The sequence below is a fragment of the Chenopodium quinoa genome, unplaced genomic scaffold (assembly GCF_001683475.1).
Source record: "Chenopodium quinoa cultivar QQ74 unplaced genomic scaffold, ASM168347v1, whole genome shotgun sequence".
NCBI lineage: Eukaryota > Viridiplantae > Streptophyta > Magnoliopsida > Caryophyllales > Amaranthaceae > Chenopodium > Chenopodium quinoa.
In genome coordinates this window covers 461125-488863 of record NW_018744137.1, presented here as the reverse complement: position 1 = coordinate 488863, position 27739 = coordinate 461125, and the positions used below count along the sequence as shown (strand labels likewise).

The 27739-nt window shown below is 35.1% G+C and overlaps 4 protein-coding genes across 4 annotated transcripts; 2 read left to right on the top strand and 2 right to left on the bottom strand.

The window, feature by feature from the left end:
• Window positions 1–8256: 8256 nt before the first annotated feature.
• On the bottom strand, window positions 8257–19141 carry LOC110692947 (endonuclease MutS2-like). The gene is made up of 20 exons (XM_021870033.1): window positions 18692–19141; window positions 18478–18606; window positions 17662–17829; window positions 17465–17548; window positions 16534–16584; window positions 16226–16282; window positions 16063–16145; window positions 14643–14766; window positions 14492–14551; window positions 13702–13947; window positions 13403–13486; window positions 13178–13325; window positions 12409–12536; window positions 11507–11554; window positions 11129–11259; window positions 10915–10997; window positions 10541–10644; window positions 9837–9907; window positions 9076–9380; window positions 8257–8820 (listed from the first exon to the last, which is right to left on the bottom strand). Exons 1-20 carry the CDS (start codon window positions 19076–19078, stop codon window positions 8657–8659), a joined length of 2655 nt encoding a protein of 884 aa, XP_021725725.1. The 5' UTR covers window positions 19079–19141; the 3' UTR covers window positions 8257–8656.
• Window positions 19142–20269: 1128 nt separating this feature from the next.
• On the top strand, window positions 20270–22490 carry LOC110692946 (UNC93-like protein 1). Its single transcript, XM_021870032.1, has 2 exons — window positions 20270–21675; window positions 22008–22490. Exons 1-2 carry the CDS (start codon window positions 20528–20530, stop codon window positions 22231–22233), a joined length of 1374 nt encoding a protein of 457 aa, XP_021725724.1. The 5' UTR covers window positions 20270–20527; the 3' UTR covers window positions 22234–22490.
• Window positions 22491–24074: 1584 nt separating this feature from the next.
• LOC110693122 (translation initiation factor IF-2-like) lies at window positions 24075–25140 on the bottom strand. The gene is made up of 2 exons (XM_021870244.1): window positions 24916–25140; window positions 24075–24592 (listed from the first exon to the last, which is right to left on the bottom strand). Exons 1-2 carry the CDS (start codon window positions 25015–25017, stop codon window positions 24200–24202), a joined length of 495 nt encoding a protein of 164 aa, XP_021725936.1. The 5' UTR covers window positions 25018–25140; the 3' UTR covers window positions 24075–24199.
• Window positions 25141–26637: 1497 nt separating this feature from the next.
• On the top strand, window positions 26638–27514 carry LOC110692945. Its single transcript, XM_021870031.1, has one exon. The coding sequence runs from the start codon at window positions 26901–26903 to the stop codon at window positions 27288–27290; it is 390 nt and encodes a 129-aa protein (XP_021725723.1). The 5' UTR covers window positions 26638–26900; the 3' UTR covers window positions 27291–27514.
• The last annotated feature ends 225 nt before the right edge of the window (window positions 27515–27739 follow it).

Here is a 27739-nt window from a genome sequence, read left to right as displayed (position 1 = left end):
ATGTTCAATCTGCCAAGGTATTTCCCAGATTCCTTTTATTGAGTTGATGACTAATAGATTATCACCTTCAATTTCAATATACCTATTATGTTCTAAAAAAATTAGTACCTATTGTTGCCAGTTATAGTAGTAAAGAACCAGCTACGGGCATACGGCCAAGAATTCAAGTATCTACCTCCCAAGCCATTCACTATTTTAACCACTAGTGGTAGATAGAGATGTCAATGCCGGTAAATGGGTCGGGTTTAGGTCGGGTAAGGGTGGGTCGGGTCAACTCGAGTCAGGTCAATTCTGATTAATTCCATAACCTATGCGGGTCGGGTTTGGGTTGGGTCATGCTTAAGTCGTGACACGTCGGGTCATACTTCTTATCGGGTTTAGGTCAGGTTAATAACAGGTCGGGTTACATTTGGGTCGGGTGAACAATAGGTCGGATTTAATTCAGGTTTTCACGGGTTAAAACAAGTTAGGGTAATCCTCGGGTTCGAGTCGGGTTTGGTTCAAATCAATAATTTGTAGGTTAAAATCAGGTCGGGTCATTCTCGGGTTTGAGTCAGGTTCGGTTCAAGTCAATAATTTGCGGATTATAATCAGTTCGGGTCATTTTCAAGTTAGGTCATTCTCAGGTTCAAGTCGGGTTCAGTTCAAGTCAATAATTTGCGGGTTATAATTAGGTTATGTCATTTCCAAGTCGGGTCTTTCTCGGATTCAAGTCGGGTTATGTTCAAGTCCATAATTTGCAGGTTACAATCAGGTCGGGTCATTTCCAAGTCAGGTCATATTCGGGTTCAACTAACTATAAATAGATCATTACCATTTTCATAAAGCCAATTATTTCATTTGACTATAATATATATGGCAATATACTAGGGAAATATAGTCTATAATTTAGTAAGAAATAATTATCTCCTTTGACCATACAACAAATATATATTATATTTAACATTTAAATTTGAGGATGATGCTTCCTTCTTTTGCTGGCTTGGACGGACTTGGTCTCCCAAGACAAAATGCTTTGATCAACAATAATAAGGTGGTCTAAATTGCATTTAAGGTGATTTGAAATCGGGTCAGGAACAATTTGGGTTGAATTTAGGTCGGATCAATAACAAGTCGTGTTAATTTCGAGTCGGGTTAATAACAGATCGGGTTGAATTTTTGAGTTGGGTTAGTAATAGGTATGGTAAAATTCGAGACAGATCAATAACAAGTCGAGTTGAATTTGGGTCAGGTCAATAACAAGTCGGGTTGATTTCGGGTCGAGTTTGTAACAGGTTGGGTTGAATTTGGGTCGGGTTAGGAACGGGTCGGGTTGAATTCAGGTCAGGTTTGTAACAAGTCGGGTTAAATTAAGGTTTTGACGGGTTAAAACAACTTTGGGTCAATTTTGGTTCAAGTCGGGTTTGGTGCAAGTTAATTAAATTGGCCGTTGTAAACTAATAAATCGGTGCAAGTTGTAAACTGGTAAATTGGTCATTTTAAAGCAAATTGAATGGTTCCACACACCCAATTGGACTCCAGGAGGATATTAGAGACCATGGTAAACATTTCGGAAATTTTTATTTCCGGGCGAAAAAAAATCAAAAAATTCCAAAATTGAAGGCTAATATCCACGCTTTCTGAGAAATTTTGGAGGTTTTGGGGCCTAGTGTCGAAAAAGTTTTGAAATTCTATGGGATACATTTCGGGGTCATATAATGTCGTTAAGAACCATATATGATCATTATTTGTTGTCATAAATGTTCGTGATAGGCTTGAATTAATGAAATCAGTGCAAGTTGTAAACCGGTAATTTGGTCGTTTAAAGACAAATTAGATGGTTCCACCCACCCAATTAGACTCCCGGAGGGTATTAGGGACCATGGTAAACATTTCGGTAATTTTTATTTCCGAGCGAAGAAAAGTAAAAAAATTCAAAATTGAAGGCTGATATCCACGCTTTTGGGGAAATTTTGGAGGTTTCGGGTAGAGCTGTCAATTCGGGTAAACAGGTCGGGTTTGGGTCGGTAAGAGTGGGTCAGGTCAACTCCCGAAGGGTATAATGGACCATGGTAAACATTTCGGCAATTTTTATTTCTGGGTAAAAAAATTCCAAAATTGAAGGCTAATATCCATGATTTTTTTAAAATTTCGAATGTTTCGGGGCCTGGTGTCGAAAAGAAATGAGATTTTAGGGGATACATCTCGGGGTCATATAATGCCGTTTGAAACCATAAATGATCATTATATGTTGTCATAAATGTTCGTGGTAGGCTGGAGTTAATGAAATCGGTACTAGTTGTAAACCGGTAAATTGGCAGTTTAAAAGCAAATTTGATGATTCCACCTAGGGGTGTTAAAAAAAAAAAACCGACCCAATTGTCCCGTCCCGATTACCCGATGACCTGCAAAAAACCCGATGGGAAATTAGGAATTTTTTCTGTTTTTGGCGGGTCGGGTACCCGTCCAGGTAAAATAACAGTTTCGTGGGCCGGGACATGAAACACGTTGTGCTAATATCGGGTACTCGAATACCCGGTTAAAAAATAAATAATTAACAAAAAAAAAAAAGAAATGAACAACAACAACAAACCGTCACTTACTTTGTATTCTCAGCCCAGCCCACTATCTTAGCCTTTTAGGGTTTTTTTTTCTCAGTCCAAAATTCTTAGCCGTCATTCCCTCATACCTCTTTCTCTTTCCTTTTTTTTTTCACTTTCTCTTTGTTCTTCTGATTTCAATTCATCCCTCCACTCTCTTCTCAGTAAAATGTAAAATTTTCTCTACATCTCACCCCAATGCATGCAAGAGGCGGCAACAATATCCACAATTTGCAAAAATCTCACCATCTCACCTCACCATTTATCAAGGTCGGAGATTGTTTGAGTTGGAGATTGACGGTGTAGGGCCCTGTAGGCTGACTATGAGGTGGTCGTCGGACGAGGGGTAGAGGGAGCTGATGTCCATTTTGTTGTGTATTATTCAATTTCTCTTTTGTAATCGATTTTTGGTATTCTTCAATTTGTATATTGAATATTTTTTTCATATAAATCCCTTTCATTGAAGGTGTGTTTGTGAACTTGATGTGGGATTTACATTATTAAAGTTTTATGATATGTAATATGTATAAATTATATAGGGTTCATGGTTAGAGAAGGGAAGCAGACTAATTTTCGATTGAATATGTATTAATTGGTGGATTAGAGCTACTGAATTACTTCTTTTCTAATTGTTAATGGTTAATCTCCAAAAAAAAAAAAAAAAAAAAAAAAAAAAAAAAAAAAAAAAAAACGGGTACCCTCTGAACTGACCCGGAAAATTCGGGTACCCGATTTTCTCGGGTCGGGACTAGAGCTGTTCATGGGCGGGACGGCCCGCTAAGCCCGTCCAACCCGGCCCGCAAAAAGGGTGGGCTTGGACAACCTTTTTAAAAAAATTGGATATTTGGGCGGGCTAGGCCCGACCGGTTAACATAAATGGGCGAGTATGGACAAGAAATATGTATCGCGGGCTAGCCCGCCCGGCCCGTTTATTAATATACAATAATAATAATAATAATAATAATAATAACATTCTTACTTTATTACTCTAATAATTTTATTTAATTAGTTAGTTATGACATACTTTGTGTATTTTTGAAAATAAATGCAAAGAGACTATATTGAACTATAAGCTTTTATTAGTTACAATTTTTCATTTTAATTTTTTAATTTATCATTAACACTTTTTAAATAAGTTTTATCTTACATATATTTATAACATATGTCATAATTTCAACTTTTTTTAAAAAATCTATTACCATTTGTGAACAAAAAATTATAAGACAACTATACCAAAATAATTTTAGCACAAGTAAATAATAAAAAAATTAGTTAGTGTTATAAAAAAATTAAAACAAAAATAAAGGCCCGTTAGCCCGCGGGCAAGCCCGACCCGTTTAACAAGCGGGCATGGACAAAGTATCAAGCCCGCATTAAAGGGTTCGGGTTTGCTACATAAAGCCCGTTGGACAAAAAAAAGCATAGGCCCGACCCGCTACCCGTCCAAGCCCGCAAATGATCACCTCTAGTCGGGACATGGGCCGAGTTCCAAACTACCCGAAGATCCGGGTACGCGCTTTTTCGGGTACCCGGATTTGAACACCCCTAGTTCCACCCACCCAATTGGACTCCCAGAGGGTATTAGGGAGCATGGTAAACATTTTGGTAATTTTTTTTCGGGCGAAAAAAGTCAAAAAGTTCCAAAATTGAAAAGCTAATATCCATGTTTTTTTAGAAATTTCGAAGATTTCGGGGCCCGGTGTCAAAAAGAAATGAGATTTTAGGGGATACATCTCGGGGTCATATAATGCCGTTTGGAACTATAAATGATCATTATATGTTGTCATAAATGTTCGTGGTAGGTTTGAGTTAATGAAATCTGTGCAAGATGTAAACCAGTAAATTGGCAGTTTAAAGGCAAATTGGATGGTTCCACCCACCCAATTGGACTATCGGACGGTATTATGGATCATGGTAAATATTTCGGCAATTTTTATTTCCAGGCAAAAAAAAGTGAAAAAAATCCAAAATTGAAGGCCGTTATTTCCAGGCAAAAAATCCACGTTATTTGAATTTTTTTTGAGGATTCAGGGTGTCGAAAAGCCTTTATATTTTAGGGGATACATCTTGGCTTCATATAATGCCGTTTAGAACCATAAATGATCATTATATGTTGTCATAAATGTTCGTGATAGGCTTGAGTTAATGAAATCGGTGCAAGTTATAAACCGATATATTGGCAGGTTAAAGGCAAATTTGATGGTTCCACCCACCCAATTGGACTCTCGGAGGGTTATATGGACCATGGTAAACATTTCAGAAATTTTAATTTCCGGGCGAAAAAAGGTGAAAAAAATCTAAAATTGAAGGCTTTTTGAGAAAATTTTGAGGATTCGAGACCTGATGTCGAAAATCCTTTAGATTTTAGGGGATACATCTCGGGGTCATATAATGCTGTTTGGAACCATAAATGATCACTATATGTTGTCATAAATGTTCTTGATAAGCTTGAGTTAATGAAATCGGTGCAAGTTGTAAACCGGTAAATTGGCACTTTAAAAGCAAATTGGATGGTTCTACCAACCCAATTGGACTCTCGGAGGGTATTAGGAACCATGGTAAACATTTTGGCAATTTTTTTTCTCGAGCGAAAAAAGTCAAAAAATTCCAAAATTGAAGGCTAATATCCATGCTTTTTTAGAAATTTCGAAAGTTTCAGGTCCCAGTGTCGAAAAGAAATGAGGTTGAAGGGATACATCTTAGGGTCATATAATAACGTTTGGAACCATAAATGATCATTATATGTTGTCGTAAATGTTCGTGGTAAACTTAAGTTAATGAAATCGGCGCAAATTGTAAACCGATAAATTGGCAGTTTAAAGGAAAATTTGATGGTTCCACCCACCCAATTGGAATCTCGGAGGGTATTATGGATCATGGTAAACATTTCGGCAATTTTTATTTTCGAGCAAAAAAAAAGTGAAAATAATCCGAAATTGAAGGCTAATATCCACGATTTTTGAAATTTTTTTGAGGATTCGGGGCCTGGTGTTAAAAAGTCTTTAGATTTTAGGGGTACATCTCGGGTTCATATAATGCCGTTTGGAACCATAAATGATCATTATATGTTGTCATAAATGTTCGTGGTAGGCTTGAGTTAATGAAATCGGTGCAAGTTGTAAACCGGTATATTGACATTTTAAAGGCAAATTTGATGGTTCCACCCACCCAATTGGATTACCGGAGGGTATTATGGACCATGGTAAACATTTCAGCAATTTTAATTTCCGGGCGAAAAAAAGTGAAAAAAAAATTAAAATTGAAGGCTAATATCCACGTTTTTTGAGAATTTTTTGAGGATTCGGGGCCTGGTGTCGAAAAGCCTTTAGGTTTTAGGCGATACATCTCGGGGTTATATAATGCCGTTTGGAACCATAAATGATCATTGTTGTCATAAATGTTCGTGGTAGGCTTGAATTAATGAAATCGGTGCAAGTTGTAAACCGGTAAATTGGCAGTTTAAAAGCAAATTTGATGGTTGCACCCACCCAATTGGACTCCCGGAGGGTATTAGGGAGCATGGTAAACATTTCGGCAATTTTTTTTTTCCGGGCGAAAAAAGTCAAAAAGTTCCAAAATTGAAAGCTAATTAATATCCATGCTTTTTTAGAAATTTCGAAGGTTTCGGGTCCCGGTGTCGAAAAGAAATGGGATTTTAGTGGATACATCTTGGGTTCATATAATGCCGTTTGGAACCATAAATGATCATTATATGTTGTCATAAATGTTCGTGGTAGGCTTAAGTTAATGAAATTGGTGCAAGTTGTAAACCGGTAGATTGGCAGTTTAAAAGCAAATTGGATGGTTCCACCCACCCACCCAATTGGACTCCCGGAGGATATAATGGACCATGGTAAAAATTTCGGCAATTTTTATTTCTAGGCGAAAAAAGTCAAAAAAATCCAAAATTGAAGGCGATATACACGCCTTTTGAGAAATTTTGAAGGTTTCGGGTTCCGGTGTTGAAAAGAAATAAGATTTTAGGGGATACATCTCGGGGTCATATAATGCCGTTTGGAACCATAAATGGTCATTATATGTTGTCAAAAATGTTCATGTTGTTAAATTCGGGTTTTGACAGGTTAAAATTGGTTTGGGTCAATTTCTGTTCAAGTCGGGTTCGTTCAGGTCAATAATTTAGGGGTTACATTTGGGTCGGGTCATCTCCAGGTCAATTCATGTTCGGGTTCGGGTCTCACACACTCGGGTTAACTCGAGTTTAGGGTTGATTTCAGGTTGGGTACGGTTAGGTCTGATTTGGGTCACCATTTTTTCAGGTTCAGATGGGTCGGGTAATAATCGGGTTTGAGTCCGTATTTCGGGTCGGGTCAACTTTTGACAACTCTAGTGGTAGAGTTGATTAAGTTAAACTCGAGTACCTTGCTAGTTATCTCATCTCATTAGCACCCAAACACTATTCTCTCTTATCTCTCCATCCCAGCATTTTTCATTCAAAGTCTTCAATTCCGAATCAATGGTTAAATTTGTGTAAAAAAAAAAAAAAAAAAAAAAGAGAATCAATGGTTAAATTTGATATGTCCTAACTAAAAAATATAAAAAACAAAATAGGTTTTGCTATACATAGCCCTTAATAAGAATCAACAATTTCATATCATTAACTCTATTTTTCTTGTTTCAATGGAATCTTATATTATTATTAATTTAAGTTATTATTAATTTAATGTAATATTGTTTATGGGATAAGTTATTATCAAAATGCATTTATTAACCCATTAAAGCTATTTTTTTTTTCCTTTCAGGATTAAACTTTTGTATTTTATTTAGTTAGTTAAGCATTAACAATCTAACGTCATACCAATAGAAAATTATATTATATATACGGTAAAAAAGAAATTTTTTTAGTAGTATTAAAATCCAAAATAAACACCGTGCAAGTTAATCTTTTACCCACATTCTTCCAAGAAACAACATATAGCAACCAAACCATCTACTCCGTATTAGATAATACTAAGTGGACAATACTGCAATATATTAGTGTGCTGCTAAGATATTTATTTTTTTAAAAAAAAATTGTTTATACGCCTGATTTGGTTTATTAGAAGATAAACTTAGTTATTATCATCCTTTTCAAGCTTTTAATTTGTTTTAACGTACTCCCATCCAACAAAACTATGGAGTACTATTCCCATGCCTAGCCAATCTTCATTGGTTCAAAATATTTCATTCATACATATCAAATAAAGGTATTTTACTAGAAGTGCCACATACGACCTCGCATATCTTCGGCACCCAAACAACTAGTTGAATCCATCTTAGGATAGATTGGACTAGAGAGAGGATGATGATATTGAACTTTTTTTTTTTTAGAAAAAGCATTTTCATGGTATTTAATTGTGTAGGTAAGAAAACTAGAAAAATATTAGTTACATTTTTGGGATGGATTAATTTTGGATTAATAATACTATAAGATTCCATTGGAACAAGAAAAATAGAATTAATGATATGAAATTGTTGATTCTTATGCATAGCCCTTAGGGCTATGTATAGCAAAACCCAAAAAAAATATAGGTCGTGCTCATGTCATATTAACATCTCATGATCTCCAATTAGGCTCATTAAATTCTTCATTAGTAGAAGGGGGTTTCTGCATTCCAACATTATGTTAAATAATATAAAGCAATTAATTTTGATATCATAAACTTTCCAGACATAAATATAAATGTTAAATATAATAATTTTATGAATACACAAAGTGTCATCACTTGTATACAAAAACAGGGCTAAAATAATCATGCACTTAAGCTATTACATTATGTACTTACAACATCTAAAAATCAAGTTTGATCAGGAATATAACACACGTAGCTATACAATATCCATAATAGAATACCGCATCATGGGAAAGCTCTAACCTAAACAGCTGTTGTTTTCTTTCTTTTCAAGTGCAGCACAATGCCACCATACTTCCAAATAGAGCAATCCTCCACGCTTCAGCAATCCAACCTTTTGTTTTTACTTCTTTTCTACATTGTCAAAAAGATTACCAAATACGATGCTGACAGATAGATGAATCGACATACCTATCTATCTTCACAACTGCACAGCATTATTACCAGTCAGGACTTAATTGCAGACATTTTCAACTTCAACTTCAGTTTACCAGCTTGTACTAATATCTCATCTTTGGATGGTTCCACCTTAAGAACTGTTCCCTTCATCCCTAGGGAAGGAACTTGCACGGTCTCACCAACCTTGGGGATTATAGTTTTTTTCTCTAGACCTTCAATGAAAGTTTGTCAGAATTCAAGAGGAAGTCCCTGTTAGGCTGTTACCCCCTCCCAAGTCCGTCCCAAAATAAAGTTCCTCGTTTCATTTTATATAATTTTCCAAAGAAATTTCCTTTTCTTATCAAAAAAAATAAAGGCCCATCGATTGATGGTTGTTTGGAATAATTGCATTCACTTGGGCACTCCTACGCATGCTAACAAGTAAAGGGACTACATGTAAGATTAAAGGGGATATAAATTGGTTATACCTGATGATGATGGCTTGACCTCCTTGGCAGAAGATGTACCTCTAGTTTCGGGAACAACAGTATTGGAACCTGCTGTATAATGCTGGCTATTAATCAGTGTACCAGCTGGTTGCACGTTCGCTTCTGCAGGATGTTTTCTCTTATGTGCAGATGCACGATACTGACGCATTTTCATGTGTAGATTTGAACGTGCTGTAGATGCAAGCTCTGTTATTTGTTGCATCATTCTATATTTAAGATTAGAACTATGTTCATCAAGCTTCTTCTGGGTATGCTGCACTTTCTCATGAAGATCTCTGGAAAGCCTATCATAATAGACATGTAAGGAGACTTATCAGTTCTTATAATTACTTTCCAACTCTCCCACAACAAACAGTTATTTCTCCCAATCCCCAACATCTTCTATGACTGAAGAATAGCCATCTTGAAGGCATTGCAGATCAAACCCAGCTCATATAAACAACTAAAGGGATAATAGTACACAATACACATGACCAAGGAAGTCTTCTCCAGTCACTCAGTTAGGGACCATGACATTGCAGAATTTAAAGATTTTTAGACATCATGTCTAAAATATTTGTAAAGCTAATGGACAAGCTAAAGTACTCAAGAAAAATTATACAAAAACTGATCATGAAACCGTCACCAGTCCCCCACCCCAACCCAGATACACACAAGGAAAAGAAATCATCCTTAAGTTTAAACAGCACTGGGATTCAAATTTATAATCACCGGTACTTGAAAAAAAAGGGAGATCTAACCTCAAGTAACGTTGCGCTTCATCTTTATATTCTTCAACATTTAGCTTGAACTTCTCCAAATCATATATGACCTAAAATATTGCAAAAACAATAAAACATTATGTGAAGGTCATTTTTTTTTTTTTTCAGAATCAAGAAAAGTAAAGGCTTGCACATGCAATCCTTCTTGTCAGACCATATTAAGTTCCAAGCTAGAGTAATGAGGAACAAGAGAAGAGACGTAAGATTCATGATGTTCAAAGCATCATGTTTAGAAGCTATGAAGAAGTGTCAACACACCCTTTCAATAGTTAGAGCACTGTACACTCTTTCAAGATGTTCTGCATTTTCCAAAACATTAATCTCAGAGAAACAATTTCCCCATCATATCATATTTTTACTACTTAAAAGCAAGACTGCACAAAAGTCAATCCCCCCCCCCCAAGACACACATAAACAATAGCAAGAAATAATAAATTAGGTGTACTTTTTTGTTTTTTCATTGCTGGTGTTGGCAAAATAACAAGAATCTGCCTTTATTGCAATACTTTTCGAATAAACATGAGCACAAATTGATCAAACATTACAAAGTAAAACTTCCACTACGAAGGACAAAGAACAGGGCCCTCAAAGTTTCCCTTGGTTTCTCCTGATAAAATTCAATACTCTCCAATTCCCGTCTGTGAGAGGATTCGGAGTGAGAATAACAGAAGAAAAGTATTCACCTCATCAATCTCTGCACTGGCGACTCCATATAGTCCACGAGCATTATTTACAATTACTTTAGGAAGCCCAAGCCTTTCAGCTATATTAATAGCATTTGAACGTCCTGCAATACAATAATAACAGTCTTAGGTACAAAAGCATAATGTGCACAGGAGGAAGGTGCATGGAATGAAACTGGCCAGGTTGCAAGACCTTAAACAACAAAATCTAATGTAAAATAAAAATCGCTGAAGGCAACAAAATAGAACTGATAGCAAGGAATTCATTGGCTTCACCCACGGTGCACAATATCGAATAATTTGCCACGGACAAAGAAAGCCCAGATATTAGGAATTTTTGAACTGGATTTGCTTAGGTTTTATGAGATAACAACCTGGAACTCCCCAAAGAATTTTGTAAGTTGGCTTCAAGTTGACTTCATCAAACTCCATACATGCATTTTCAAATGCATCATTGCTGCAAAAGAGATAATTTTCAAACAAAAACTTTAAATCTTCTGAGGGCTTGCAGCTCACCTCAGGTGACAAAAAGGCTAATAACTCTAATATTAAGTCTTAAAAATAACAAATAGTCTCTTTCAGTCATACCTATACTTGAGGGTTTTAAGTTCACCATGATGTGTTGTGGCTATAGTTAGTAAGGCACCAGCTTCAGCAAATGACTCAAGAACAGACATACCAAGTGCTGCTCCCTCTAAAGGATTAGTGCCAGCACCAATCTAAACATAGGTAAAGATTAAACAAATATATGAAGAAATAAAGTGTCAGTTTCCAAGAGTGTCTTGATAGCTTGAGAGCTGCATCTAATACTAATATATGAAGAAACAAATATCATTCTTAGCTTCACCTACGTATAGGGCAAAACATAATTTTCCTACCACTTCCTATGTTCTAGTGTATTAAAGATGCATCAGAAGCGTACTACAAATGATGTTTTAGAGATGAAAACGGATAATGTATACTTACCTCATCCAAAAGCACCAGAGATTGACTAGTAGATCTAGCTTGTATATCCTGTGATCCATACAGAAGATCAACACTTGAGACTACTTACAAGTATGTAGCAAGCAATTTGAAGATACAACATCTAGCCAGAATGACAAACACAATAAAATACCCACCTTTCCCCCGTTCACATACACATATATATCACTAAAATAGACTAGGATTAAAAAAAAAAAAAAATCTGTGATAAGCAAACTTAGTAGTTAGTATAGAATAAAATAGAAAGAATGAGTTGTAACTTTATTCTTCATCTTTTCTTTCCTACAAGAATGTTTTCTCACACTGGATGACTTTAACATGGGTTTGAGAAATTTCAAGCGGGGAAACAAGAATACAAAACCATTTGATTGTGCATCCTTAATTTCCTTAAAATTTTACAGCAAAGGGCCAAAGGTCAATATTAATTAGTGTTTGAAAGAAATATGACACTGTGAAGGGAAGTTAGTATATAACATAAGGAAAGGAGGAGAAGGCCCAGGTCATCAAACTAAGCAAATTCAGCTGATGAGCTCTACTACTGTCCACTCAACAACTGAAGAATCTTTTAGATGCCTCATCATAAGGAAAAACATATTCATGCAGGATCCTATTAGTTTCGTCAAAATGTATATTTTCAAATAATATTAATTTTGATTAATAGTTTTTACTCGTTGATAATTAAAGATATCAGTTAATAAGTTTTACTTAATGATAATTAAAGGTATCAGTGTTTGTACCTACGGTAAGCATGAAAGTATTAAAAGACATAAGCGTTTGCCTCTAAAAGTTAACGTAAGAAGTTTAAAAAAAAGCTGCACACACAGCACTAATTATTATGATAAAAAGATCAAAAGACTGAATCATATTTCAAGCACAATACTCACACTGATTTGCCTGAGGTGTCCTGAGAAAGTTGATAAAGACTGAGACAATGACTGTTCATCACCAATATCAGCAAAAACAGAATCAAACCATGGGACCTGTGCAGGTTCAGCACATACAACATACAGGCCTGATAATAAAAGATGTTGTTAATCCATTATTGTGAGGTGACATAATAGACATAATTTGTGGCGTAAATCACAAAATTGGTTTCCATCCCAGTCATGTTTCAAACCACGGTTGATATATATGTCCTAGCGTTCTAAAAACTAAGAGAAAACTCACATAATAATATACTAGAGGCCAGATGAAAACTGAAGAACTAATATTCTCAACAACTCGTCTGCCTACCCTTGGGAGGAAGTGGGGGTTCATTCATTACATCAATTAGTTTAACAAAGACCCCTTCCTGCCTCCACTAACATCTTGTTTGTTTTATCATTCTTAATATTCTTATAACAAATACTTAACACAGGAGTAAATAAAATAAACTAAATGACTAGAGCTTCTGATCATCTTCACCATACACAAAATGATCCAAAAGGCCACCTTCTCTTCATCGGGTGACTCCAAGTGCATGTATCAATAGCAATTATAGCTGTATGTACCATGTTCAATATTGACACTGATTTATCTTGGATACACATTTTTTGTAACAAATTATTCTCACACTTGCCATTTTTTCTGGGTCCATACCAATCTAATATCCATATCCAGGTCTGTGCAACATAGATGTAGCTTAATTTAATGAAAATGGAGAAGAGACCTCACCTGCTTTTGCCATCATGGCAGCCAATCCAACCGCTTTCAAGCAAATGGTTTTGCCACCTGTATTAGGTCCAGTTATAAGAAGAACTTTTGTATTCTTAGCAATCATTATATCAGCAGGAACTGGGTGAGCTTGTTCCAATTGAGTAACCTACAGTGTAGAGTTTATTAGACCAACATATTGGGGCAATAGTTTAAGGCAAGGACCTCTACAAACTGCAAAATTACCTTCTCTTGTAGGATTTCAATATTTTCTTGTGTGACTTCTTGCTGGCCGAAATTTGTCCCATTTATTTTTCTTCTCCGAAATTCCTATGGAAATTAGAGTTCGAGTTCCAGCTGATCAAGACGATGCCAAGAAGAACTAGATAAGCGCATAAATTTAAAAAATTACATATTTATAATTTTACCTATCTCAGTCCAAACAAGGTCAAGGGTGATGACCAATAATAATGCTATAGCACAAATAACAATATCTTTGTCATGAAAGTAAAACAAATAGGAAAAACAAGTGTGAGTGGTCATACAGCAATAGCATTAGCGACATCCTTTTTGGCTTCCCGTAGATCATGCCGGTGTCGTTGAAGTAAAATAGGATGATATGCTTTGGGCATACACAACTTCCATTGCTTATTGGTGGAGTAGGCAAGCTTCATAGCGTTATTTTTATGCAAAAAGCCTTCTGAAGATGATGGTGTATTCTTATCATCCAGTAGAAGTAACTCAGGACAGGTTCCTTCTAATGAGAGGCCAAAACTGGCTCTAGCATTTACCTTCATTAAGCGAAATGCTGGAATGAGAAATTACGGAAGTAAACAGATTTGTTAATCTCGGCAGCAGACCAATAAATTGACCATCACATGGATCTATATGAAGCCATAAAAGGTTATGAAAAAATTCAAATCAAGAGCTCTCTTCTGAATCATCAAGTATGAATTAGCCCAACAAACTTAGAGTTTACACGTTTTGGCATCTAGAGATCAAGTCTACGATTCTCTGCTTAACCAAAGTACATTATGTCATTATATCATCTAGAATGAAAAAATATATATTTAAAAAATAAGAATAGAATAAAAAAAATGGAAAGAAGTTCCTCATGAAGAAAAAAATACTGAAATTGTTGCATGCTGTAGCATGTAGATTTTTTTTAACAAAATTAGCCTTCACATTTTCATCACAACCAAATGTAGTAAGCAAGTTTCACCAATTTGGTAAAGTATTTACATTATTTGCCTCTAAGAAATTTCTACAAAACTTTCAAGCCATGAAAAAATAGAGGCATATAGAGAGGGAAAAAGACCAAGAAGCTATACTTACAACATCAAGTGCAATTACACTCTTCAATAATTTTTCAATGTTATCAAGGTCCAGTTTAATCTGCTCAAGAGTAAGCAAAGCTACAAGTCATTAATAGCTTGTCCAGGTCAAACCAAATAAAGGAGACAATCCATAGCATGAAATATACTACCTTTTCTGTTATATCCAAAAGAACTTCAGCCTCTGCATCAGCAATGGATGCCTTTGCTTCCATTAATTCATCATTTAGCTGCACAGCAGAGACTGGCTCAATAATATTCCCCATGCCAGCTCCGCTATAACAACACAAAATAAAAATTAAAGTTATGAATGATAAGACTGTTAAAAGAAATCAATATAAAACTTAAACGATAACAGATAAAGGGATAATATTTCTAAGCAAACGAAAGATAAACTGTCACACATGAAGGGGCATGTTCACATTATCATCTCGCCTGTCGTCTCTAATGAAATTTTAATCAAAAAAAAAAGGAAGCTTGAAGATGGTAAGCAAACTACTGTGTAAATACAAATACACATGACGAAGAATAACGAACATGTTGATTGTCAAAGCAATGTTTCTAGCCCTTCAAACCATAGAATTCTCCTTTCACAAAGAGAAATCAGAAATCATCCTTAAGCCACAAAGACTAAAACAAAAATGGGTAGAGCGTACTTCTACATTGTAGCCATTATCAGTAATCCCGTATAACATTTGGGAGAACTTCTTGGTTTCTTTTTAAGAACCATGGACCAAAATCAGTACTCCTACAGTCCTACTGTCTCCCTCAAAAAAGTATCAAGAGAAAAGTAGTGTCCAAATGGTCAGAACATGATCTCAATTCACATGAAGACAGATTATTAAGGATATGAATCCTATGTTCCAACAAAAATAATCATAGGTAACAACTATAAGAAGCAAAGTCCTACTAAACCTATCAAAGTTCATGTCTCCAAATATAATATACTTACTCCACCCCACTCATTGAATTCAAGCCATTATAAAGACTATGCAATTCCTTTCAGCAACTTCGGTTATTAATTGACTTCATCTTGATATCCTAGTTATTACAAACTTATCAACTCTAAAGATATCACTCTTCATTAGAAAGAAACTGGATATAATGCCATAGGAACTAGGTCATGGATGAATGATAAAAAAAAATGTAGATTAAACAACAATAACCAAAGCCTTAATCCCAATACGATGGAGTCAGTTGCATGAGCCAAGATTATATCTCTGGTGGATGTTGACAAAGATCCTTTCCCTCCATCCTCTTCGGTCAAGAGCAACATGCTAATATAAACCCAAATTCCATGAATCGTTCTTAACTCCCTTCACTTATGTCAACATTATGAAAATACTTATAGAAATGAATCTAACAAAATCCCACATGGCTATCTTTTATCTTACACATAAATAACAAAATATGGTCAAAGTAGAGCATGTAAACCAGGGACAACTAAAAAAAAGGGAGGATGTGCATACTAATCTAAGAAAAGCATGAACCAGGGACAAGATTACAGTATTTTTATGCTATGAGTCCAAAATAATATAACAGTAACCCTAGCTACATGAATAAGTAGTTCACCTTGAAAGCAATAAACCTTTAAAACTTGTCAGTTGACGTGCTCCTGATCTGATGCACCATCTTCCATCAACATTACTTGCTTCCTAAATTTCCTCGCATGTTAGATGATATCATGAAGTAAAATACAAAGAATGCAACAGATGCATAGAAGTGAATTGCTTACCAAAGAACTAGTTTTATTTGTTTCATTTGCAATAAGAGTGTTCATCAACTGGTGCAACTGCAAAAGAAGACAAAAATGATCGAGACCCAAAATAAATATATACTTTTATATTTTATTTTTTTAAAAAAAACACCAATATACAGAACTCAAGCCCATTGAAGTACTGCTGACAACATGTGTGCAAGTTACATGGAAAGTTACTAGCTGAAAACATATCCACCAAAGTAACCTTTTGGAAATATATATGGGCTTCTATATGTTTGCAGGAATCCAAACATGATTCAGTACCAATCAAGAGTTGTCCTAACCTTGTTTTCAAGGTTCAAAACTCGCCAACGTGCCTGTTTGAGTTTTCCACTCTGAAGTAAAGAATGTTAATACAAGAATAGATTAGAAAAATAAACAAGACAATTGTTTAAAGAAGCTTTAAACTCAATGTAGCAGATTATATAAATATAAAACTCTAGATATGAAATGCTCTGTACAAGCTTTAAGCTCAAGGTAGCAGATAAAATCATATTAACATCTAACTCTAGATAGAAAAAAATACTCCCTAAATGTAAAAGTATATGCAAAGCATCTAACAGCTCTTTTTAAATTTATACTCTTTACTACCACTTTAAAGATCTTGTAATCTACCATGGGCCATTTCACTTAATATGATTATTTCCCTCTTATGGTTGCATTATATATCATTTCATTGTTCATCCAAGGCTATTTCTTAAACAAAAATTTCTAATACACTTTTCTTAAGTAATACCAGTAACAATTATGTCTAAGGGCATGCTTGGATTGAAGAGATGTAATACTAGGGTAAAAAAAAAAGCCAAACTAAGTAAAATGAAAGTGAATGTAGGAAAGGAGGAGATAGTGATGGTGTGATTGTAAGAAAAATTATGTTTTGATGGTGTGGTATGAGGTGAAGAAAGAGGAACTAATACCCTCATTTTGGGGGTAATAGTTACTCTAGGGGAGGGTGGGTAACTATTACCCTCATTATAAATTTATAAGGATAATAATTCCTCCATCTCTCTCTATTCCTCATGGCACAACTATCTTTTTTATTTGTATACACCTTGTCTTGTACAACAGCACTTCTAATCACTTATGTTTTTTCAAGTTTGACTTTTATTACCCTCTTAATATATTACCCCCAATCCAAGCATGCCATAAGAAGTTAAAATGAAACAAGACAACTTTATACTCTGGTTTCAGATGTTAAATTGGTAAGCAACGTACTGCTGAGTCTTTGACAGAGCCATCTTCATCAATAACTTGCAGTATTGATCTGACTAGCAATTTGTTGGTGACCCAGTCCAGTATCTGCATTGATAAAGGATAAAGGAAAACATAAAGATAAAGAGTGAAATCACAGATTATCCATCCAATAAATAGCTGAGAGACAACTTATACAAAACAATTCTTCTTATACTTGCCAAATCAGCCAGGGGCATGAAACGATCAAGCATATCGGCATTTTCTTTGATTGCTGCTTTGATGTTAGTCTGCAAAGCCTCTGCCATCTGTAGCAGAACTGCAACAGCCATAGCTTCTTGTCCAGCCACTGGTGAAGATCTCCGCGCATGGTCTACAGCAGATCTCACCTATGAATTCGACACTAAGATTATCTCAAAAGTACATAATACATGTAAGCTTACTTTGTCTAGCTAGCCACCCACTTGCAGGTATACCACTATTTAGGCCCAATATTTATTCGATTGAAGGGAGCTAACAAACCAACCAAAACTAGTTACAAACGACTACGTCCTGTGTACGTAAAGTAGCTCCCTTGCTTAATGTCACCTTATTTACACTGATACTCTTAAGCTCAAAATGAAGTACAAAGACAAATTTCAAACTTTGCACACTAAAAATTCCATGTCCTCATTTGCAGCACGACTATAAGTTACAGACATCAACATTCCAGGCCTAATTAGTTTACAGTGAATTTCAATAGGGAAATTTCCATCACATATTTTCAAGAATAAAAGTAATAACTCAGTCTAGAAATAGCAATCACATAATCCTTCCCTTTATAAAATAGCATCTGATAAAATCACAAAAGGGCAAAAAAAAAATCTTTATATTAGCTTGGCAATGTCTACCATTTCTCCATCCCTCAATTTAGATAGGGTCATATTAAAAAGACCAAACATAAACCATTACTACTACAGAGTAATTGAGAACAAAAGTGTTAAATTTTCCGAATATCCCAAAATAGTAACTACGCGTAGTTTATTGAAGGCACAAACCAGAACAACATCAATGGGAGTGAAATCCAGGGACGAATTACTATGCTTGCGAATTTCAACCGCTGCATTTGTCTCTCTTAGCAACTCCAAACTCTCCTCATACGTCTGATCAAGCGACAACAATTGTTCCTACAACAACAACAACAAAAAAATCAAAACCCTAAAAATCAATTTCAACAAAATTACAATCAAATTGGGAGAAATTTCAACAAACCCTTGAAGCAACACGACCAAGAGAAGTGCCGGCAAAGGAAGAAACAGCGTCGGAAACCTTATCCCACTCTAAAACCCTAATACTATTGAGCAAAACCCTAGGTTTAGAATTTTCTCTCTCATCAAAATCTTCAATTGGAGATTGAGATTGAAGGGGTTTTTGTTGTTTAATAGTGGCGCGAATTCTGAATTGAATAGGGAATTTTTTGATTGAGTTTGAATTTGATAATTTTGGTTTAGTAGTTGTTGATGAAAATACTGAAATTGAGGTGATTGAATTGCGGAAAACAGATGAAGTGAGCATAATTTTTAATTTTTTCTGGGTTTTAGAACTGAAAATAGCCGTGGAAAAATGGAAGAAAGTTGAAGATGATCGAATGGATAACATTAAAATACTCCCTCCGACTTTACGTGGCTCCACTTTTTGAGACCGTAGTCGTAACCGATTAAACTGTATATTGTTTGATTAAGTGAAAATAAAATGAACAAAAGACGCTTATAATATCAGTTATATCAGTGCTCAAATCTAAATTGACATCCCAAAGTGCACAATCAATCTTGGATTTAAGGAAGGGCATTAATGTTGATCAATATTATACACGTCTAAAGTCATCTTATGTGAGAGATCGAGGGAAGGAGTATTTACATCAAATGAGATGTTCTCGTTAATGAAATGTCCAGTTACATACAAGATTTGTTTTTCATTAACAAAAGTTATCAACTGATGAATATCCTTGTTTGATGCATTATTTAAGATTTTAAGTGGTATTCTTTTTCTTATTTGAAGTTGGTTACTTATCTTATATTTGTTTTTACAAGATGAATATTATCATGAGCTATACTTCATAATAAACAACAAGAGAATCTTTACCTTTTTCTCCTAATTCTAAAATTTGGTTAAAATATTAACTTCATACGACTCTCTCTCAACCAAACAAAAAATTAAAAATAAGATGCTAAACTTCTCAACAATAATCACAACTAACAAACAAAACAACTCAATGCTACACATTAGAGTTTGGTTATATTTATGTTAATATTGTATTTATTTATGTTAAGTTTATCTTATTAGGAGTTTTAGGCTAATTAGGTTTCCTAATGTATTGTGTATATACATGTAATAATTATCAATACAAAAGGCTAAGCCATTTTCTCCCGTATTTCCTTTAGTTTAACATGGTATCAAGCCTCTTTAATTTCTAGAGGTTTTTTAATCGATCTTGGTTTATTCTTGTTTAATTCCGCAAATTATTTGTTTGTTTGAGAATTTTAGGCTTTGATTTTATTATTCCAGATTATTATTTACTGCAAATTCGGTTTAAATTGCTACAAATGAGGGCTCACAAATCCTAATTAATTTTGGTTGTGGTGCGCATTGTTGTGTGCTGTTGCGTTATTGTTTCTGTTTTGGTGCGTTATTGCTTTTCTCTAATTTGTGAACCTTCTATATTATTATACAACCTCATTTCGAGAATACAAGCAAACAAAAAAATAGGATAGAATTTACAAAATCAACATATTCATTTCTCTTGTGATTTGTGAACCTTCTATATTAATTAAGCCAAATATCTTCTATTTCTTCCTATGATTGGCTCACTGTCTGTCATTTTTTCCTATTTAGCGTACAAAGCTGGCAACTCATTGAGTAGTTTTCCATAAATATTCCCAGATCAAGACAAATCCATCAGTCTAATTTCCATTTTTTACATTACGTTACAAATCACAATCAAAGTTCTCTCCTTTGACCTTTCTAAATACAAATCATTAACATTTTTCAATCAAATCCAATATTCCAAGTATATCAATCAACCCCATTTCAAATCATACAATATAAATAATGGGTTTGGAAAGGGAAGAAGAAGAACCCACAAAAATGTCAAAATTAAGGTATAATTCTCCTTTAATTCAAGTAATATTAATAGGGTTAGTATGTTTTTGTTGCCCTGGTATGTTCAATGCATTATCTGGTATGGGGGGTGGTGGTCAGGTTGATCATACAGCAGCAAATAATGCTAATACAGCTTTATACACTACATTTGCAATGTTTGGGATTTTGGGTGGTGGAATTTACAATATATTAGGGCCTAGATTGACCTTGCTAGCCGGGTGTTCGACGTATGTGCTGTACGCAGGCTCGTTTGTGAACTATAATCACCACCATTCTCAGGGTTTTGTGATTGCTGCTGGTGCACTTTTGGGTGTGGGTGCTGGTTTGTTGTGGGCTGGTCAAGGAGCTATCATGACTTCATATCCTACAACTAAGAGAAAAGGGAGTTATATTAGTATGTTTTGGAGTATATTTAATATGGGGGGAGTTATAGGTGGGTTGATTCCATTTATATTGAATTATAATAGGGCTGAGGCTAGTTCTGTTAATGATGGGACTTATATTGGATTTATGTGTTTTATGGGTGTTGGTGTACTTCTTTCATTGTGTATTTTACCACCTAATGAAGTGATTAGGAATGATGGGAGTGTGTGTGCTCATATTAAGTACTCGAATGTAACGACTGAACTCGCTGAGATTTTGAAGTTGTTCTTGAATTGGAAGATGTTATTGATTGTGCCAGCTGCTTGGGGGAGCAGTTTTTTCTATACTTATCAGTTTAATAATGTGAATGGGGAGTTGTTTAATTTGAGGACTAGGGGGTTTAATAATGTGTTTTATTGGGGGGCTCAGATGTTGGGGTCTATTGGGATAGGATACTTGATGGATTTTAGCTTTCAGAGTCGGAGGAAAAGGGGATATTTGGGGATTATGGTTGTTGCTTTGCTTGGAACTGCGATTTGGGGAGGTGGTCTAGCCAATCAGTTGAGGTACTCAAGGAATAATGTTCCTGAGAAGTTGGATTTTAAGGATTCGGGTGCTGCTTATGCCGGTCCATTCCTATTATATTTTAGCTTTGGCTTGTTGGATGCCATGTTCCAAAGCATGGTTTACTGGGTTATTGGTGCTCTGGCAGATGATTCAGAGACACTTAGCAGGTAAGACATAACTTTTAGATTAGTGTTATGCAGTAGTAATTGGTCTGTTATTTAGTGCTATTGTAGTTAATGAATCTGCTATAGAATTGGAATTACTAGTGAAAATGATAGATTGAGTTATGAATATAGGCGGTGTTGTATTATTGCTGTTGTTGGTGCATCTGTTATTTTGTGTTATTGTAGTTAATGAATCTGCTATAGAATTGGAATTACTAGTGAAAATGATAGATTGAGTTATAAATATAGGCGGTGTTGTATTATTGCTGTTGGTGCATCTATTGGGGGATGGGATTGATGTGGACTGAAACATTAGTTTCTGTAAAATGTTTCAGGTACAGTGGTTTCTACAAGGGAGTGCAGAGTGCAGGGGCAGCAGTTGCTTGGCAAATTGATGTACACAGTGTCTCGTACCTTAACCAGTTGATTGTGAACTGGGTATTGACTACAGTCAGTTATCCCCTCCTGCTTCTACTAATAATGTTTGGAGTTAAGGATGAAAGTGTAAATGGAGAACAATTCTTAGAAGATAAGAATGATAGGCTAAGCAGTTTATCTTGATGCTTATGCTTCCTCTTGACCTTCGGCTTTTCGTGCTATATTGTTATAGTCATAGTGAAGATATGATGTAAGTTTAGGAAGTAAGAGCACTCCTAGATGGAGGCAGGCTTCACATCTTAAATCAGTGTGCCTAGGACGTGCTGACTCGTGTGATCGTGTCTGACTTATATATCTGTTATATACTTATAGTGTCAAATTGTTATCAACTTTATGAAATAATGTGTTTATAAAAAGATAAACAGTATTATTTTTGTTGATTGGAAAATTTCTCACTGTTAATCCTCTTTATACATGTCTGTATCTCTGCTAGGCATGTAATTTTGAATTTATAAAAAGATAAACAGTATTATTTTTGTTGATTGGAAAATTTCTCACTGTTAATCCTCTTTATACATGTCTGTATCTCTGCTAGGCATGTAATTTTGAATTTTGCCTACTTAATAACCATTGGAGACCTGTTAGAAAGATACAAAAAGAGTGAATATTCTCGTCCTTTCTGCAGTTTTAGAGATCATTAGGCTGGCATGTAGGACAGTAGGACACAAATGACTATCAAAATCTGGTTAGTAGGAAAAATTGCAACATTAATTATTGCTGATATGTATGCTGCCAAAGGAAATTTACTGCTGCTGTATAGTGCTGCCCCTTATTCTTGCCCTCTGCTAGTTGTATGAGTGGATGGAAACGATATACTGTTATACGGCATGTGAATTCAAGCTGTGCTTATTACTTGACAAAGGCTGTTACTTCGATGTTGCTTACTACAACAGACGAAAATTCTAGAGTTTATGCTGATAGCTAGAAAGAAGTGTAAGGTTTGTCATGCTCTGTGAATGGGGGATGTCACCTTGAAATATCAGCATAGAGCTGATAAACTTTGACATATTCGGCGTTGAGCAAAGATCCCTTTTTGTAATAAGTGAAGCATCTATAACCATGCATATGTAAAATTGAACTTCATCCGTTGTTATTGAATTTCGCCTGCAACACTGGATTCAGACAAGATAAAAGGCTTTTTTTAAAAAATTACTATCTAAGTTTGATGATTAGAAACATCAAGATGCCAGATACTAAAAGAGTTCTTTTCAAAGAAAGTTGTTCAACAGATTAAGATATCATTAACTACATTTGATGTGTTGATCAGGCCAACTGTTGTCAATTGTCATATTCTGAAACTTTGGGCTGCTTTTATGTATCCTCCTAACACATGATTAACATATATATTTTGCTGCTACTTATTGTTTGACTGAACAGAATGACCATACTCTGATCATCCAGGATTCATGATCAAGATTGGTATTATTCTGTGTACCAGGATTATTGCTTCATCTGTTTCCCTAGTTCTTTTTTGTTTATTTGCCAATTGCCTAACCAGGGAACTCCCTTTCAAACCCTGCTATATCCCTGAAGATAAACGATGTAGTGTATAGGAATAAACTGTATAATGTTTTGACTTATATTGTCTTTGTTTGGCTAAGCAGTATAAGTAGGTTCACGATCAATGCTCAGAACTTACTGTGCCTGGATTTTGGAGGGGATAAAGAAACAAGATATGCCTTTGTGACATCGAATGAAAATTACTGGTGCAGATTTTGCTTGATATGTGGATTTTATTGCTGTTGAGTACAAAACTACGAATCTTATTGAGCGTGCACAGGTAAGTAAAACTCAGCATCTGCTAGGCTTCCTTGCTGTCATGATTCAAGACAAATTGGCTATTGGATGTTTAGGCCAAGGATTTTTTATTAGGATGTTGCCTTTTGGAGTATCATGTGAGACAGATCACCCATACATACATGTTAGTAGTTGTATATGCATAACTGTAAATAACAGAAACAGAATGGAAAAAAGACATTTTATTTGGTTTAGATGCAAACTCTCACTACATGCTGTACCAATTACAAAAAAGAATTTTTACTCAGGTATCATAAATCTGTGCACTTAAGTATAATGTTCTATAAAATGGTCAATGTTCGGTTGTAACGAGAGGTGCATCGCTTTTTCCTTCTGAGGGTTGAGCCTCAACTACCTTGGCTTCTTCTACTGGCTCAGGGATCTTCTCTATCTCAGAGGTGTTAGCAACCTCAGCTGGAGCAGCCTCGGCGGCTTCAGTTGGGGCAGCCTCAGCTTCAGCCGGAGCAGCCTCAACCTTAGCCTCGGTCTGCTCCTTGGCCTCAGCCTCAGCCTCAGCCTCAACCTTCTCCTCAGCCTCGATCTTCTCCTCGGCCTTGGTTTCTGCTACCTCTGTGATGAGCTCCCTGGCTTGTGTTGATTCTGAGGACTCTTTTGCTTCTTCTGTGGTTTCAGAGAGACCTACTAAGGGCTCTTCTGTTTTTGTCTCTTCACCTCCATTATTTTCCTATCATAACAAACACACACACAAAAGGAAAATCAACAACAAATGTAGGCATTTGCTTTTTTCAAAGATGAAAAAATGTTGGCATATCAATATAGTCATTTTATTAGAATTTTGATTATTATGGACAATATGGAAAAGCTCAAATGTACATATAATAGAAACGTGACTTATTATTTAAGAGTTCAAATGATTGACAATGTCATGTCATGCACACATGAGGCCGTAGTTGTGACTTGCACCCTTTTTTTTTAACAATGTAAATCAAACTAACGTATAACATTAATTATCTAAAAATTGAAAAGTAGGCTAGCTATTTTGCATACCTGTGCAACGGGGTCGGACTCGGGCTTATCAACGGCAGGAGCCTCAGCTGGCACAGGCTCGTTGATGTCCAAGTCCTTAGGTCTGCTAGCACAGCCGCCCATGATCGTCAAAGGGGTTATAAACAAGGACGATTCAGGCGAGTATTAGGAGGTGAGAGGGATGAGAAAAAACTTGGAAGAATGTAATGTTATTGAAAGTTTTTATTGTATTATTCCACAAATGAGGCTGCTTTGGATGATGGAAGGAGGCATCTCTTATAGGATGAAAGAGAGCTCTAAACATAGGGAGTGCAAATGTGCAATGCTCCATAAACAATGCGCAACTTTCTGTTCCTTTTTCTTAGGCTTTTGCCTTACATTTAATTTGTGGTTCATTTTTGCATGACTTTTTCTCAAGGACAGCATTTTTTCTGTTACACAATTTTTTAGTTGGTTAATTTAAACCGTTAATAAAATTAATACGGAGTAGTAATTTTGCAACATATTATCAATAACAATAACGGCAATTAAGGAATTTTTATCTCTTTCATATCCTTTGATTAATTTTACTAAAAAAATACTTGTAATTTTTAATTATTTCATTTGGACTAAGTTGTTTAACAAATTTATGGTATTCATATGTAAGGTAGACACTTAGTACATTTTTTTTGGTTAGAAATTAGCAAGTTAACTAAGATGGGAAATCTTTTTGGGGACTTGATTAATGCTTTTTGCATCTAGAGGGAACTTGGGATCAAGAATACCTAAAAAGTTACAACAGTGTAATTTTTATCAACTTTTGATCAATTACAAATCAACATGTCCTTGAATTAATTGTGAGTGCATGCATCAATAATTTTGATCACACATTAAAAATGTAATTTTTCCCAAAATAAATAATAAATAATAAATAAAAAAAATTCTGAGACTAATGGCTAGTGGAGTAGTGGTACATGTAGTTAAATTATTGATTTTTACTAACTGAAATTGATTATTACAAAAAAAAAAAAAAAAAAAAAAAAAATCTAATTTTTCTAGTATTCAATGTAAATTTGTAATATAATTTCTTTCCTATGAAAATAATATTTACTACGGAGTAACTAAAACTAATTTTTCTTAATTCTACGTGTTTATACATATTAAAATCTACTTTTATTAAACTAGATCTGGTTTTTTTTATTGAATTCGTGATAAAATAAAGTATGGTAGTGTGGAATATAATAGATCATCAATCATTTGTGGAAATCAGTCTCCTTTATCAAGTCTTAACTCTTAAGGCTTAATCTAGAAATAACTCTTATATCAACTCTCCTTCCTAATCATCCTTATGGCCATGACTCCCATGAAGGGTTCAAATTGAAGGCAACACCATGAAATTTAAGGTGAGCTACAATCCTAGAGACACACCACTTCTTATACTTTAATTGATCAACACGTGAGGTAAAATAATAGAAAGAACAAATAACCTTCAAGTAATATCGATAAATAATGTTTACATACGTAATATATATCAAGTTTAATCATCAATTACTACGTATTATGCAATAAAGGAAGTATAATGGGATTTCAAATTGAGAGCTCCAATTAATTTCATAATCCTAATTTCAGATCGTATTATATGCAACTTTAGTGTATTATTTGTGAGATATAAAAAATTTCAAAGTTGCATATAGACGATACGGAGGTAGTATTACATTACAAGAAAAACTGCTACTTAAAACAAACAAGGACTTGTTAAGAAAAAACATTCTCCAATAGTTGTTGTGTGACTTGTGTCATATCAACGGCATGTTTCCTTTTTGAGAAAAAGTAAAGAAAACAGCGTACAACAGCTAGCCAAAGAATAACCAGTAAACCAACTCAACCACCATTTGACCCATACCATTCTTAGCGTACCATTTCAATTTCTCTTCCATTCTTCCCAAAATCCCCAAATTACAGGGTTTGAGGACCCCAATTACAATTCCTCTGAAACCCTAAATTTTCATAATTTAACCTCCATTAAAATGTTTCACCGTAATTTCAATTTCTCTTTCTTAACTTTCTCTCTCCTCTTAATTTCCTTTACTCAATTCGTAAAATCCGACACCCAAACTTCCGTCATTAGATTACCTTCCGATTTCTCCGGAAATGCTGAATTATGCTCGCCGGAAGAATCATCCGGAAAATCCTGCCCGGTGAAATGTTTTCGACCCGACCCGGTTTGCGGCGAAAATGGGGTAACTTACTGGTGCGGTTGCGTCGATGCTCATTGCGCGGGTACTCGAGTCGCCAAACGTGGGTTTTGTCAGGTGGGAAATGGTGGATCGGGCCCATTGTCGGGTCAAGCTTTTTTGTTGGTTCATTTGATTTGGTTGATTGTTTTAGGGTTTTCTGTTCTTTGTGGGTTGCTTTAAAATTTTAAGGATTTTTTTTGAGATTTGTACTAATTCTTTGTAGAGGGATTGTTGTATGTAATTGAGAAAATGAGTTTGATTTTAGGCTCTAATTTCAGAGGATTGTAATATTTGTAAATTTTTAAAAAAAAAATTGTCGGGGTGTGATTATTATTCTTTTATGCAAGTATTTGTATTTGAATTAGACAAACTCATAAATGAAAATTTCTTATTATTTGCTTTTATGAGTTTGATTTCTTGTAATTGTTGCATTTCGGAAAAAAAATTCTCAATACTCATCCAATAAGCATGATATAAAGATGTATGGCTTCACACCTTAGTCCAAGGTAGCTTTACATGGCTCTATGCTATACCATGCCATGCTATGTCTTGGCCAAGTTTAACTTATTTTTCCATTGCGCCATCATCATAATTTGCCGTACTTCATCGTGCCGAGCCATGTCCTGTGC

Bases quoted from the DNA above. Each gene is read 5' to 3' on its own strand.
- LOC110692946 (XM_021870032.1), top strand. From the start codon at position 20,528: ATGGGTTTGGAAAGGGAAGAAGAAGAACCCACAAAAATGTCAAAATTA. The intron at 21,676-22,007 runs GTAAGACATAAC...AAAATGTTTCAG, and splicing joins GATTCAGAGACACTTAGCAG to GTACAGTGGTTTCTACAAGG.
- LOC110692947 (XM_021870033.1), bottom strand. From the start codon at position 19,078: ATGTTATCCATTCGATCATCTTCAACTTTCTTCCATTTTTCCACGGCT. The intron at 16,585-17,464 runs GTACGTTGCTTA...TCTTTACTTCAG, and splicing joins GCTCTGTCAAAGACTCAGCA to AGTGGAAAACTCAAACAGGC. The intron at 11,260-11,506 runs GTAAGTATACAT...ACCTATGTTTAG, and splicing joins CTCTGGTGCTTTTGGATGAG to ATTGGTGCTGGCACTAATCC.
- LOC110693122 (XM_021870244.1), bottom strand. From the start codon at position 25,017: ATGGGCGGCTGTGCTAGCAGACCTAAGGACTTGGACATCAACGAGCCT. The intron at 24,593-24,915 runs GTATGCAAAATA...TTGTTATGATAG, and splicing joins AGTCCGACCCCGTTGCACAG to GAAAATAATGGAGGTGAAGA.
- LOC110692945 (XM_021870031.1), top strand. From the start codon at position 26,901: ATGTTTCACCGTAATTTCAATTTCTCTTTCTTAACTTTCTCTCTCCTC.